The sequence below is a fragment of the Nuphar pumila genome, chromosome 15 (genome assembly GCF_984573655.1).
Source record: "Nuphar pumila chromosome 15, dmNupPumi1.hap1.1, whole genome shotgun sequence".
NCBI lineage: Eukaryota > Viridiplantae > Streptophyta > Magnoliopsida > Nymphaeales > Nymphaeaceae > Nuphar > Nuphar pumila.
This window is the reverse complement of record NC_143263.1, coordinates 45,359,698-45,375,503: the sequence shown is the minus strand read 5'-3', so window position 1 is coordinate 45,375,503 and position 15,806 is coordinate 45,359,698. Positions and strand designations below refer to the sequence as shown.

Genomic DNA, 15,806 nt, shown 5'->3' with positions numbered 1-15,806 from the left:
TCTGCTAGTCAATTTCAACATGCTCCAACAACTATACACATGAGTGTTGTATTAGGGATCGTCAAATATATCAAGAACACCATAATTAAAGGGCTCTTTCTATCATCATCCTTATCTTTAGACTTACTTTCTTATACTAATGTTGATTGGAGAGGAAATCCCAATAATAGAATCTCGACTACCGTTTTTTGTGTATTTCTAGGTGATTCTCTTATTGTTTGGAGATGCAAGAAACAACAGGTCTCATTATCTTCTATTGAAGCCGAATACAAAGGTATGACAACTATAACTATGAAACTTGTAGCCTAATACAAAGCTATGACAACTATAACTATGAAACTTGTATGGTTAAAAAGTCTTTTCAGAGATATGGGTATCAATATCTCCAAGCTTTCGAAGATGTGTTGTGATAATAAAAGTGCAATTTACATTGCCAGCAACCATTACCTTCCATGAGCGCATCAAGCACATCGAGATGGACTGTCATTATGTTCATGATGAATTCTTGAGAGGAACTATTGAGTTGCCTTTTGTCACTTCTGAATTCCAGATTGCGGATTCTTTTACTAAAGCTCTTGTTGCTCCGTGTTTTTTGTTCCTTGACAAACTTTCGGTGTTTACACTGTAAGTTTGAGGGGGGTGTTAAAATAGTATATATATATATACTATAATGTGTCTGTAATTTTTTTTTGAGGCATGGATATTTTGGTCTTTTCCTCCTATAATAAAATATCCACTAAGGACTGCATGTACCCCTTTTTATTTTTTTATTTTCTCTTTTTTTGTCCTTGGCCAAATGACCAAGGGCTCTTTGGTCCTTAGCTAAAAAGTTGTTGGAGGCTGCCCAACGGTCAGATTTCTTACCGTTGGGAGCTCCCAACAGCTCTTTGGAGCTCCCAAATAGTCTCCCCTTTGAATGGGGGCTGAGTGTATAAATAGGGTTAAACCCCTCTTGTTTTCTTTAATGCTTGTGTTAAGCATTTAATGAATAAAGGCTGATATTTTTTACTTTTGTGTTTTCACTATTGCCTTATTAGTTTTTGTATTATCACATGGTGGACCTGTGCATGTGCACTTGTGTGATTATAATCTTGTAAGCCCTTAGTGGCTAGTGTTTTTCGTGCTTCTACATATTTCATTACAAAGATCTCAAAGACACCATTAATCAATTAATGGAGACACCATTAGTCAATTAGGCATTGAAGTAGTCTATTGACTCTATTCTCCAAAATGATACATTTTGTATCAGATGAAATTTTCAGCCGATATTGTTGCACGCTCGAGAATATCAGATGATAAACATGCTGACACACCAAAAGTAGTTAATGCCAAGATAAGAGCTGAAGATAGGATTCTACTGGACTATCCAACATTGTACATACAACTTATTGAATAATTAACTTGTCCATCGACTTCATCACTCGACCAGATATTGTGCATGCAGTTCATATTGCAAGTCAATTTCAAAATGCGCCAACTTCTGTTCACATGAGTGTCGTATGGTGAATAGTACGATATATAAAGACTATTATATCCAAAGGGCTTCTCTTGTCTTCTTCTTCGTCTTTAAATCTTATTGCTTATACTAATCTAATTGGGGAGAAAATCTCAATAACCGATACTCAACTACTGCTTTATTGTGTGCTCTTAGGTGATTCTCTTATATCTTGGCAGTGTAAAAAGCAATAGAAGATATCATTATCCTCCACAGAATTTGAATAGAGCGATGACTACAACAATAACTAAGGTTTTGTGGTTGTGGTTCTTGCTTAAAGATACAAAAGTTTATGCTTCAGAACCTTCAAAGTTGTGTTGTGACAACAAGAGCACTATATACATTGCCAGTAATCATACATTCTATGAACGGACCAAGCATATCGAGATTGACTGTCATTATGTTCGAGAAGAGTACTTGAAGGGGACTATTGATTTTCCATATGTACCATATGAATATCAGATTGCGGATTTTTTCACTAAAGTCATTCCTTTACCGTGATTTCTCTTCCATAGCAAACTTTCTGATCTCACTGTAAGTTTGAGGAAGGTGTTAAAATGTGTGTGTGTGTATATATATATATATATATATATATATAATATATCTTGTACCTTTTTTGTTTTTTTATTTCTTCCTTTTTTGTTTTTGTTTTATTTGTTTTTTGGTTCCCCACTCTCAACGGCTAGCTCTTGGCCCCTTGTACTCTGTAAAAAGGGCATTGAAACCCTCATTGTTATGCAAGCTTCTTGTGAACATTTGATAAATAAAATATTATTTTTTTATGCTCTTGTTCTCCTCTTTTGTGTCTTAGTGCTTTGTATTGTCCATAGTGGCTTGTATTCTTGGCATATTGCCTATTGTTTTTGTGTATTCCTATTCTTTGTTGTTTCATTTCACTCACAAAGAGCTAACTTTTCTTTTATTTTGCAGGATAATGTGTTTGTTACTGTTGTTGCATCTGTTCAATATCGTGCCTTGTCTGATAAAGCTTCTGATGCCTTTTACAAGCTTAGCAACACACGTGAGCAGATCCAAGCTTATGTTTTTGATGGTATGCCTATAATGATGATTCTTAGGCAGCTTATCACTGTCAATTTTAGAGTACATAATCCCTAACTTTTTTTATTCCCATTGTTTGTTCACAACTTTATAAAGGTAAGTGTATATAGGCAATTGGTTTTGGTGTGCCTTTGTGTTGATGTTTCGTAGAAAGGTGAAACTTGCATCTGGCCCTGTTTAAACTCTCTCATCCTTCTTTATGCTGACCAACTTAGATGCTTGCTGAAATTATATTTGAAGCATCTTGATGCCCTAAACAGTTGAACTATTAAACAGTGTTCGATAAAGCATTCACATCCATCATTTGGATCTTAATCGGCATGACAATACATGATGATGTCCCTGCTCAGTAGAGCAGATGTGCACTAGCACACTCATGCTATTAGGAATGGCTTATGATATATGCTCATGGACCTGAAATAGTCTACAGATGCAATTACTTTGAATGACCATGGGAACTTATGATGTGAAATGGCATTGGCTCCTTATTGTAGTGATTTATGTCGTATTGTGATTTTGCTTTTAATATACTGATAAGAATTAGAATTAACATCCAGGAAGGGAGTTATTATTAAAGCAGAACAATATGGAACAGGAAATTTGACTTTTCTTTTCTTCGTTGCAGTCATTAGAGCTAGTGTTCCAAAGTTGAACTTGGACGATGCTTTTGAACAAAAGAACGAGATCGCAAAAGCAGTAGAAGATGAACTTGAGAAGGTAAGCTTTCATGTGGCTATTTGTTGGTGTATTTTTTGAGCCATTGCCCATGTCAACAATGTAGTTTAAATTTCATCTTGTTTTTCTTACCATATCAATGTAGGCTATGTCCGCATATGGGTATGAGATAGTCCAGACGCTCATTGTTGATATCAACCCTGATGAGCTTGTTAAGAGGGCGATGAATGAAATAAACACAGGTATGTTCCTTCATACCAACTATTCATATGTACATTTTAACCATTGGATAGAATGTTTTCCTAATCACTGAACAAGTCTAAAATATCTTGTATTAGATCATGGAGATGACTGATCACTCAAAACAGAGTTCATTGTGATCTAGCCTTATAGGCTGTTGAGCCATGATTTAACAAAGTCATCTGAGTCAACCTTTTTCTCTTCAGTTTTTGCAACAAATGCATGAAGCTTATCACCTTATGCTCCAATATCTCAACAGCACTTCTTATGATGATATCTCTGGAGATTGTGTGAATTAGCGGTGGTCTGTTGCACAAGCCACTGCTTTTGAAGATTAGTCTGCTAGTATGCTTTGTTGGTGGAGCTTCGACTGCTACTTGATTGCATATTTTTCTGCAACTACATGCTTGTGGGTTGCTGGTGGAGAGTCCTCAGATGAAGTTTGGTGTCATAACTAGGCTTGTATGCAATTTTGTAGCATAAATTTCTGAATTTGCATTTATTCTATGAAATTTTGCAGCTGCGAGACTGAGGGTGGCAGCTAATGAGAAGGCGGAAGCAGAGAAGATATTGCAGATAAAGCGTGCTGAGGGAGATGCTGAATCAAAGTATTTGGCTGGGCTTGGTATAGCCCGTCAGCGGCAGGCGATTGTTGATGGTCTTAGGGACAGTGTCCTTGCGTTCTCTGTTAATGTTCCTGGCACGACTGCCAAAGACGTGATGGATATGGTGCTGGTCACCCAGTATTTCGACACAATGAAGGAGATTGGTGCATCCTCCAAGTCATCATCTGTTTTCATCCCTCACGGCCCAGGTGCAGTACGCGACGTCGCTTCTCAGATCAGAAATGGGTTGCTTCAGGCTACTCCACAGTCCACAGTAAAGCCTTCATCAGGATCTTCTTGTGTAGCATATGAATCATAACCTCTTGAACTAATGACATACTGGTGATTGGTAATTTTGTCTCCGGTTTTGTTTTGAGATTTACATGTGAACTGGGGGGTTTTGGTCCATGTCTTTCATATCGTTTAGCAAGTAAACTTTTATGTAAATTCTTCAAACTTGAAAACTGCTACTCATACGTAAATGGATGCTTGAGCCACATTGTTGTTTAAGCAGGTAATATCCGAGACATTTGACGACCCAGGATTGACTGGGAAATGAGTGCTTGAGCCCGGTTTGTTGGTCTAAAAGGACACCAAGACCTGCTATTTTTATATGATTTTTCATGAAGAACAGTACATAAGGCCCTGCTTGATTTTTTTTTTATAACCTGAAGAAACTGCACCCAGCACGAAGACCTGGTCGTGCTGGCTCAACCTGCTATACCTACGGTTGCAGCATAAAACTCCAAGGCTAAGACCCCTGCCCCAATGGCCTATTCTGAACGTTGGCTTGTGCAGACTAAAGGGGTATATATATATAAAAAAAGGTTCCTCCTGCCTACCGGAAAGTAGACTTAGCTTCAACCTTGTCCAAGAACGCCTTTCATGGGTTTCAAACTCGTGATGTCCTGTCAATTTGGTGATGTTCACAAGGCGCCCCTACCAGATGAGTTGGAGTCCTTGTGGGCCAGGATGTGAGTATGAAACAAAACATTCTACGATCAAGTTTGGTCACCCTTTGTTTCATTCATCTTTCTACTCCATCTATTCAAGTGGATCTAAATCAGATCTGCCATTAATCTGAGCTGGGGCAAATTTTATCGCTCGATGGATACTAAGGTGGAAGTTAGTCAACCAAACCTGATCCAAACAGATGAACCAAATTGATCAACTCTAACCCAAGCCTAATTTATTAAATGCAAGTCAAGTTGGGCCCAAAATCTAGACCCAATTGAAAAGGCGGGTCAGTGACTCAGGTATGAAAAGTTAAAACGGAACCTGCTTGTACCCGATTCATCCATATCCCCAATGCAATTGGTTCCTTACGACATGCGCCCAAATCGACACAAACACAAACCAAACTTGGACCCGAAGTTATTTGTACCCGAATTGATTTATACCTGAACCCATAACAACCCAAACTGCTATGGACTCGAAGCAAAAGCAGCGAATGAAGTTGTGTCAGACCCTATGAATGTGCAGATATTTTTTATCTTATAAAGTTGCCTAATCAAAATTGGCTGCATCTTTGTTTTTTTCTTAAACCCCAGATCACCCTTGCCCACAACGGAGTATATCCAGCTTCGGCCTGGCAGCATGATACATGCACCCATGAGTTTCGAACTCGTGAGGTCCCTTCAGCTTGGTAAGATTCACAAGTAACCATTGTCAGATGAGTGGTATCTATATTCAACGCTTGATACCCATAAATTTAGGGGGTTTCCTAGACAAGTTCAATTCTCTTACCTAGTTTTAGCCAACCTAACTAGTTCGTACCCGTATTAAATAAAGCCTAAATTTTTTACCCAAGCTAAGTAAAATTGAAGGGCATGTTTGCTTTGGCCACAGGTAAGAAAGTTGAAGCTGTGATGATCCAAGAATCACAAGACATTCCAAACATACCCGAAAATTTTCAAATTTCAAGCAAAGCTTTGGATCTGGTCCAGTTTTAAAATTGATACCGGAAATAAGTCTGAAATAAATAGCATACCCAAAATCCAACCTGAACCCGGCTCGTATTAGTTTCTGGACCAAAATATTAGACCCCATTCAGAACTGGATCTGATGAAGCCATGGTGGGAAAAAGCTGAAGTCTCCACTCAGAGCCGGTCTTTTCCGTCCCTTTGGTCTGGCGTTCATTTCTTGTCAGTGTGGGCTTTTCCCATGAAAAAGCGTTGAAAAATAAACAGGCCTTACAGATCCTTTTAACTAAATCATAAAAGCTTAGGAAAAAAATCCAACTTGTTCTTTGGAGGATGGTGCTTTTGGTCCTTAGCAAGTGAGGTTTCCTTTGTTTCATTCTCATGTAAAGGAAAGGCTTTTCATGCGATGAGTAAGGGTTTCTAAAAAAATCCTATCATCTTAGCCTTCTTATGAGAAAACTTTGACTAAGAGGGAGGTATAAAAGGATTTGCATATAAAAAGTAGGAGGTGGTGGTAAGAACTGGGACGTGAGAGGGTAAGTGAGGTGAAAAACAGATGTTGAATGTTATTCACTTTTCCTTAGAAAAATGAAAACTCCAAATTATAAAGGATTTACGATTTAGCTAGTCCCTTGATTCTAGATAAATCGGTTCCTGATCTCACCCGTGACTTATCAGGAAAGTAGCTTATCCAGATAACTTTCCCGATTTACATTTTATCGTTACAAAACAAATTTAAGAGAAAAACAAATGTATAACAAAAACTTCCAATAGCAAGACAGAGAGGAGATATTTTCTCACTTTGTTTTTTTTAAATCTCTTGCCATGTAAGCTTAACAAAGAGGTATAAATTATTGGGTGGAAAAGAGCTTCTTGGTTTTTGAGCTGCCCATTTTGTCCTTCCTGAAGGTCACTTCTGTTTTTTATTCATTGTTTCTGTTCTTCTAGATTGCATGCTGAAAACTACCTTGACCCAATTGTTGGGTTTCTTCTTGGGATGGTGAACGTCTATTGATTTTGTCATTTATCTTTTTGTATGCAAAGTTTCTTAAAGAGATTTAGAGTACTGCATAAAATGGATTGCAGAAGAGCTACTTATGGGATGCGGCTTTGAATGATCCAAACGGTGGTTCGGTGAATGCGGATACACCCTCAATAAGTCTAGGTTTGAATGTCGAGAGGTGAGCAGGACCCTTGAACCCAGATAGATCACACAAGAATGCGACACTCAACAACCATGTATGCTCTCATGGTAGTTTTCATCAAGCTACTATAGATTTCTCCTATTTATAGTGAGATTTAGGAGAGGCCTATAATGAGTCCTTAATGTGTTCATAATGAAAACTAGTGGAGGTCCCTAATAGGTATAAATGAACAGTTATGAGATCTCATAACTGTCTTGTAACCTCTAAAACCCAAGAGCCACACCCATATATGTCTCTTGATGTGCTCATGTCAATATGGGTCACATCAAAGTTGAATCTGATTCAATCCAAAATTTTATATTCTATCACATGTCTCATTGACATAGAAAAATATATAATCGAGGTTCTTTACCGTTATCTCAATTTAATTTTCATGTGTGTTTACATGCTATCCTGTATAACAATAATGAATCATATGATTCATGGAGATGAACACCTCTATATGAGATGTCATATTTTTATGTACTATAATATTATTCATTTTCAGTGTTTAGCATGTTAAGAATATCTTTATGAATGGGTTGATCTCTGACCCATTCTATTGATTTTTTTAATATTGTTATTCTATTATTCTTTCTTTATAAAATGATAGACACTTTACACATAATCAATAATACACAAAATCATAGATAATCAATTTAGTTTCATAAATGTAATCACATATAATCATAATGTATTGTCATACATCAAAAGGAATCAAATAGACTTATCCTCATTATATGTTAATAATATAATTTCAGTGTTAGCCTTTTAGTAAGAAGATCTGCATATATTTTTTTTCGTATTGATTGTATCAATACACACTAAATGATTCTCAATTCTTTACTTAACAATAAAGTACTTTAACTCTATGTGCCGATATGAGGTGAAGCTTTTGTTGTTATTTAAGAATTATACAACAATTTTATTATCACATAAGATCTTTAGTGGTTTCTCAATAGAGTCCACTATACCAAGACCATAAATAAAGCTTTTAATCCCTATGTTCTAAAATCTTGTTTAAATCAATAATTTATGCCCCAATGACTTTCAGAAATTCTTTTAATGTCTTATAGTGAGATATGACACCTCGAATATTTTTAGCCACTAGAGATTGTAAAAGCAACAAGATAAGATTATTTGAGCACTCTCATTTCTCATAAACAACCTTTTTAGTGCTCCCACTTCTTATAGACAACCTTATGTTCGGTTGTGTTATTCTATGTATGAGTGAGAGATTAATCACTCTATATGAGATTCATATCGAAAAGATAAATGTGATACCCTTTATTATTCATATTTTTTAAGACAAGTATAATAAAGTCATTATCGTTTCACTTTGGTAAAAATAATAATACTTTGAGCTGTTTCGCCTCCTCAAATCTCAAAGAATTGACTTCAATTAATGAAACTAATATATCATTTAACCAGAGATAATTTAGTATTGTACCTTTGAGTACAAACATGCTTCATGGGTTGGTGTATACATCTAATATTACACCCTATGTGAATTTGAAACACAATGACCTACCTTTGGGTAAAATCATTATTTTATAAAGTCATACACAATCTCAATACCTAATTGCAATCTCAACACGGTCCAAGAAACTCTTAATCAACAAAACTCAAATCACTTTTGTGATAACTAGAGTGAGTTGATCGAAATATTTTACTATATGATCATGTAAAGCATGTCATAACACAAATAAAGTGCATACATTCATAATTATATGCTTAAATAATCATGGATAACTCAAAAAATAATATAGAACACACCTTATATCATGTTAAAGTTACCGAAAAGTATGAGATCAATGACAAAGACATGCATTTACGAGTCATATTCAGGATTAACGTCTTAAACGGGTTCTTAAAGACCATAAACCAGTCACAAAAAGCCTTGAATCGGTCACAAAAACCTTGAATCGATCAAGAAAACCCTCGGACTAGTCTCATAAACCATTGAACTGACCTCGAAATGACCGATCAGTCCCTAAAATGCTAGAATTAATTCTAAAATGCATGAACCAATTTCAGAAACTTCAAAACTGGTATCAGGAACCCCTAAACCGGTCTCAGAATGATTGTATGAGTTCTTGGACCGGTTCTATCCTTAATGGGTTAAATGTTCAGTGATGGACCTAATCTGACCCATGGTTACTGACTCACTCCACCCAAGAATAGTAATGGGTCTTAGACCAGGTCTCAACGGGTCAAGACCAGACCCGATCCACTAGAAACCCTAACGGGTCTGGGTCTGACAGGGTCGGGCTCAGACCTAGTCCAACCGAAACTCCAACGAGTTCGGGTTCTGAACTGGGTCTGATTGTGTTTCAGTCTCGATCCACCCTGACCCAACAAGTTCAGGTATCGGATAGGGTCCAATCGAGTCAGACTCATACCGGTCCACCCAGTACTCTAATGGGTTCGGGTCCTAGACCGAGTTCGACCAGGTTGAACTTAGACCCGGTCCACTCGAAAACCCAACGGGTTTGAGTCTCGATCTGGGTCTGACTTAGACCTGATCCACCAAGAACCCCTAATGGGTCTGGGTCAGACTCGAACCCAGTCCACCCATAACCTCAATGAGTTCGGGCTCCGGATCGGGTTTGACCTAGTCAGACTCAAACCAGTCCACCCAAACCCGTTGGGGTCCAGGTCCTGGACCAAGTATGACAGAGTCAAACTTAGACCCGGTTCACCTGAAACCCAAACAGGTTTGGGTTTCGTATTGGGTTTGACCTGGTTGGACTTAAACCGGTTCACTAGAAACACCAATGGGTTCGGGTCTTGGATCGAGTCCGATCAGGTCAAATTTAGACCTGGTCTACCCGAAACCCCCAACAGGTCCAGGTCTCAAACTATGTTGGACTCAAACCATGGGCCCATAACTCAATGTTGGCATAAAATGGATCACGAAAGAGACACTTATCGAATGTGGCATTGGATGATCTGAATGGTACTTTAGTGGATGCGGGTGTTTGGCATTTTCTTCAACCAATCGACACCATCAATGAGCTCAGGCCAGAATGCCGGCAGCTGAGCAGAACCCTTGAACCCAGAGAGAGATCACACAAGAATGTGGTACTCAATAACCATGTATGCCTTTATAGTAGTCGCTATCAAGCTACCATGGATCTCTCCTATTTATAAGGAGATCTGGAAAGACCCATAATGAGTTAATAATGGGTCTATAATGGGCATAAATGAATAGTTACTAGACTTCATAAGTGTCCTGTAACTTACAAAACTCAAGAGCTACACCCATATATGTCTCTTGATGTGCCCATGTGAATATGGGTCACGTCCAAGTTGAATATAACCAAAATCCAATAGTTTTTGCTTAGTTTTTTAGCTACCCATCTTAATTTGGGGATATTTTTTTTTAAGTCAACTTTGTTTTTGTTCAACTTTTTTCTTTCTTTCTTTGTTCACGTTCCTGTTGTGTGGAAGTAATAGATACCCACTTTAGTAATTCTTTTTTTTTAATATTTTAAGAGGATGAGCTAACTTTAAAGCTGAATTGTAAGCTATCCTATGTTTTTTTTAATGCGTCATCTGAAACTTTTGTGGGTGTTTGAATATTGGCCTAACTTTTTTTTTTTTAATGTCTTCTTCAGTAAACCCAAGAAGGGGAAGGTATATTTGGTTTGAAATTCGGTTTAGAAATGGGTTATTGGTCAATTTGGAGAGTCTAAGGCCGTTTTAGCTGTTATGAGGAATTGATTGTTGCTATTGACCAGCTTTTGGGGAATGGGGATGGCATTGTTGCTGTTGTGGTCATTGATCATGCAGTGTTTCCTTTAATTAGTTATTTTGTCACTTTCAACAATTTTCTTCTCTACTGTTCACTTTTTTTTGAGAGAAGATATGCATTTAAATGACAAAAAATGATGAGGTATCACGCTCAGGCCGAGGGTCAGGGGGGGGGGGGGGAACAGAATATCCCCAAGAAGAAAATAAATAAATAACGTCTGTAAACAGAGTGGCAGCAGGTCTAGAAGATAATTCTGTTCTGACCGATCTAAAGAATAGATATTTCTGAAAATACGCTGGTTCCGCTCCATCCATACTGATTTCCAAGCCGTCAAAGTTCAAGTGCGCCACAAAAATGTTCATTTATCACAATAATAGCCTGTCTAGAAAAAGAAATGTTATCCCAGCTGAATCCGAGGTCTCCCCAAGCATGCTGCAATAAAAATCTGATGAAGTCGGTCCCAAAAAAGGTGTTGGATCGATTCCTGGCTTCGATGGCATAGGAACATTGCCTTGTTACAAGTCTGATTTCAGCGACAGACTCTTAGTTTATTACAAATATCTGATCTTGAAATTTACATGAGAGATGACTTTCAGCATGTTCCACCTTAAGCGAACAGAATGATCACAAAAGTACTCACACACACAAAAAACAGCAAAATTGTAAGTGGGGTCTCATCACCTTCTCTAATTATGTGAACTGAGGTATTTTTTTCTATCTGTGGTTTTCCACCAAACTCTTTTTACAGCACAATTATTTACCTAAAACTTTTACCAAAATTAATATTCAGTTTGGGGAAAAATCGCACACACCACTCTCAACGGATTGGCCACATTTTGAGGTAGGCCGTTTCTGCAAGGCAGCAGCTCCTAAGGGTGGTGTATTTCATATGTTGATAAGTAGAGAAAAATCTCTATGGAGAAACATAAGAATACAGAGAGTGAAACATATGAAAAAAATCCTCTTTAAGGTATCAACCTTGTCGATTCCTAACTGAGAAGCATCTTGCTCACTGATCTTCGTGGCTCACCCTATTGATCCCTTTCGTTGCTCTCGATCCAACAATGATATCAGTGCCACATTGGCAACTTCATTATTCTATTCAAACAGTTACTTGACAGTCGGTGGTAACCTCTGCAACTAAGGGTACATCAAACGTCCATATTCTCTTTGGAGTGTCAATTTCGTTCTTTCATCCCTGCAACAAAATTATTTCTCAACTTTTGAATACAGTGTTTACGGATGCATATTATTTTTGTTGCCTCGTTGAGGCATTTGATTGAACACATAGTATGCAGCCTTCTTTGCACATGGTGTTTAGTAGTATAGACATTGAACCAGTTAGTGGTGTCCAAATAAGATCTGCACACCATATCACTCATTTTTTTCCTTTCCTTCCTCTAAAAGATAGAAAATCAAACTAGTTTACATTTGGGGTCACTGTGGGTGGCAGCATGTCATCAGTTTCTGTCCATTTTCTCAACTTTTTTTAGAGGGCTCTTTGTGCTATAATCTTTGTAGATCTGCCATAATACATCGTTCACCCATATGTCTTTAGAGGACCCCTTGAATCCCTAGTCTTCTCCATCTTCTTCCTCTCGTGTTGTTGAGATTATGATGAGCCCACTTTTGTAGTGTGCCTTTTCCTTGAGCTTGTGTTAGACTATTACCATCTTCAACTACTACCCTGCAACCTTGCTTCCTTTGTATATCTGCCATTGAATGAAAGAAAGAGGGAGAGAGGGGTTTGAGAACCCTCTAGAAAACAATAGAAACCCTTTTAAGTGTGGATTGTGATGTTCTTTTATATCTTTTTTGACATTTGTTTAAATGGTATGCTCTTTTTTCTGAAATTCATTTTGCTGCCCATAACTATTACATGTTACATTTATGTGAGTGCATTAAAAAAAATGTGTTTCCACTTCATTGCATAAAGTATACAAGTACTGTCATTTTCTTGTGCTCAATGTGGTTTACATTTTGCAGTCATGTGATTTGAAAATTAATGGTAAATCCTATTTGTTGTCTCCATTATTGTTTTACTCATCAGAATCTCATATATTGGATTGAAAATTATGATTAGCTAATATATTGTGCCTATTCTCTTGAATTCTCTGTCTGACAAAGCATGTTTGCAATAATAGGGATAAAATGATTGAATATAAACTTGGCGAACTCTGAATATGCATGGGAAATAATGTTTTTTGTGTTGTTATGGGTGTGGAAACTTGTAAGGTGTATACTTCAAATACTAGCATATGATTTACTGATATTTTATATGTACCATCAATGAAATGTAACTTGCTGTCCATACCTAATTTGGTTAAAAAAGGCTTTGAAGTTAAGACTCCAACATGGTAAAGCAACCGTAGGTAAACATGGTAGAATTCTGTTTAAGGGATCTCTAGACCTGGATCATGGACTATTCAAAATTGACACAATGCCTTGTTATATTACCTATGTTGATTATGCATTAGCAATTGATGTAAATACTTGGCACCAAAGATTAGGTCACATAAGCCTTGGCAAAATGAAGAAACTTGTGAACTTAGACTTATTACCTAAGTTTGATGAAAAATTGTTTCATAGGTGTGAGTCTTGTTTATCGGGTAAGATGACAAGAAAACTCTTTTCAAAAAGAGAGAGATCCTTTAAATTGTTAGGAATAGTTCGTTCAGATATCTGTAGTCCATTAAAGGTTAAGATCCATAGAGGAATGCTATATTTTATCACATTCATTAATGATTTGTTGAGGTAAAGTTATGTTTATCTCATATCTCATAAGTCTAATACACTAGAAAATTTTAAAGAATATCATCGAGAGGTTGAAAACCAACTAGGACGTAACATAAAGATCCTTAGAACAGATCGAGGTGGAGAGTACACCTCGAATGAGTTTGATGCATATTGTAAGGAGCATAGCATTGTCCCAAATAAAACAATGTCAATAACGCCTCAACAGAATGGTGTAGCTGAAAGGTATAACAAGACTCTATTGAATATAACTCGATCCATGATGACTTATGCATCTCTACCAAAAGTATTTTGGGGAGAAGCAATTAGAACAATAGTCTACGTACTCAATAGAGTCCCTTATATGAGCTATGGAATGGTAGAAAACCATATCTAAGCCACCTTCGAGGGTGGGGATCCCTTGCTCATGTCAAAGTCCTTGATCAGTTTAGAGATAAACTGAATAGCAAAACAGTGATTCACTTGTATTGGATATCTGAAAAGATCCAAAGGGTATAAATTTTATCATCCCAATATGGGGTTGATTGAAAGCAGGGATGTTGTTTTTCTAGAAGAGCGAAATGCAGATCTTGAAGTTCCCAATGATGATAGTGATGACTCATATGATCTTATCTATGAGTTTGATAATTCATCAGAACAGTTAAGTAATAATGAACCGACTAGTTGTGATTCCTTTCCTTCTCGTCAGACTATTGGTCATAAAAGGCGTAGAGCTCCTCTATCATAATTGGATGATTATTATGTTTACTTAGTTAAGCAGTTATGTTACTCAATAGATCTTGATGATACATACAATAATTTAGCCTATTATGAAGCAATTGACTCACATAAATTAGTAGATTGGGTAAAAGCCATGGACGAGAAAATTGAGTCCATTGAAAAAAACCATGTCTAGAAATTATATGATCTACCTGAGGGAAGAAAACTCATTGGTTGTAAATAGGTACTGAGAAATAGATATAAATTTGACAACAGCGTTGATAAATTTAAAGTCAGGTTAGTGGCTAAGGGTTTTTCATGATTATGTTGACACATACTCACCAGTTTTAAAGTTTGCATTTATAAGAATAATTTTGGCTATAGTTGCACATTATGATTTGGACCTATATCAAACGGAGATCAAGACTACTTTTTAGAATGGTGACCATAATGAGACCATTTTATGGAACAACCAGAAGGCTATGTGGTGAAAGGTCACAAAGATAAAGTGTATAGGTTGAAGAAATCTCTATACGGTCTTAAGTAGTCACCATGACAATGATATTTGAAGTTTCACAAAGTCATTACTGGGATTGGGTATATGGCTAATGAACTTGACCATTGTGTTTATGATTGTAAAAGTGGGAGCAAGTTTGTTATCTTGTCCCTTTATGTGGATGACATCTTGTTGACTAGAAACGAGAATGAGATAATTGTAAAAATCAAGTCCTAGTTAGGTTCGCAGTTTGAGATGAAGGACATGAGAGAGGCATCCTATGTTATTGAAATAAAGACTACTTAGGAGAGAAAGTCTAGACTTTTATGTCTAAGTTAGGAAAGATACATTGATCATATACTCAAAAAAAATTGTATGAATGATTGTAGACCAGTGAGTACTCATGTGGTTAAAGGGGTCAAGTTGAGTAAGAACGACTACCCTGGTGATGGATAGGAAAGATTGAATGTCCCTTATACTCAAGTTGTTGGAAGCTCGATGTATGTCATGTTGTGTACGAGACCAAATATTTGTTTTGTTGTGGGTCTCGTTAGTTGTAACCAAAGTAATCTTGTTTGGTCATCTTTGTATATTTAAAGGGACTAAAAATCTAAAGTTATGCTATGAGGCAGATGAATTGGAAATAACTTGATACTCTAACGTTGATTTTGTTGGATGTAAGGATGACAGTAAATACACTTAAGTTATGTTTTTCTTTTTGGTGGAGGAATAGTTTTTTGGTCTTTCAAGGAACAAAGTTGTGTAGCTCAACATACATACACAGGTAGTGGAGTATGTTGCTACTACTTTTGTTGTCTAGAACAAAGTTAAGGATTTGAAGTTGGATATAGTCAACGAGCAAGTGCAAATTTATTGTGATAATCAGATAGATATTAGTCTAATGAAGACTGGAGCTATTC

At 36.9% G+C, this 15,806-nt stretch overlaps 1 protein-coding gene across 3 annotated transcripts in view; it reads left to right on the top strand.

Annotated features, from left to right (window-relative positions):
* Nucleotides 1-4,584, top strand: part of LOC149815301 (hypersensitive-induced response protein 1) — a 43,714-nt gene extending 39,130 nt beyond the window's left edge. For all 3 annotated transcript variants that reach the window (XM_089990310.1, XM_089990309.1, XM_089990311.1), the window contains exons 3-6: nucleotides 2,426-2,546; nucleotides 3,180-3,271; nucleotides 3,375-3,471; nucleotides 3,990-4,584. In XM_089990310.1, coding sequence (XP_089846436.1) covers nucleotides 2,426-2,546; nucleotides 3,180-3,271; nucleotides 3,375-3,471; nucleotides 3,990-4,393 — 714 coding nt within the window. In that variant the 3' untranslated portion in view covers nucleotides 4,394-4,584. The remainder of the gene's footprint in view (nucleotides 1-2,425; nucleotides 2,547-3,179; nucleotides 3,272-3,374; nucleotides 3,472-3,989) is intronic.
* Nucleotides 4,585-15,806: the final 11,222 nt, after the last annotated feature.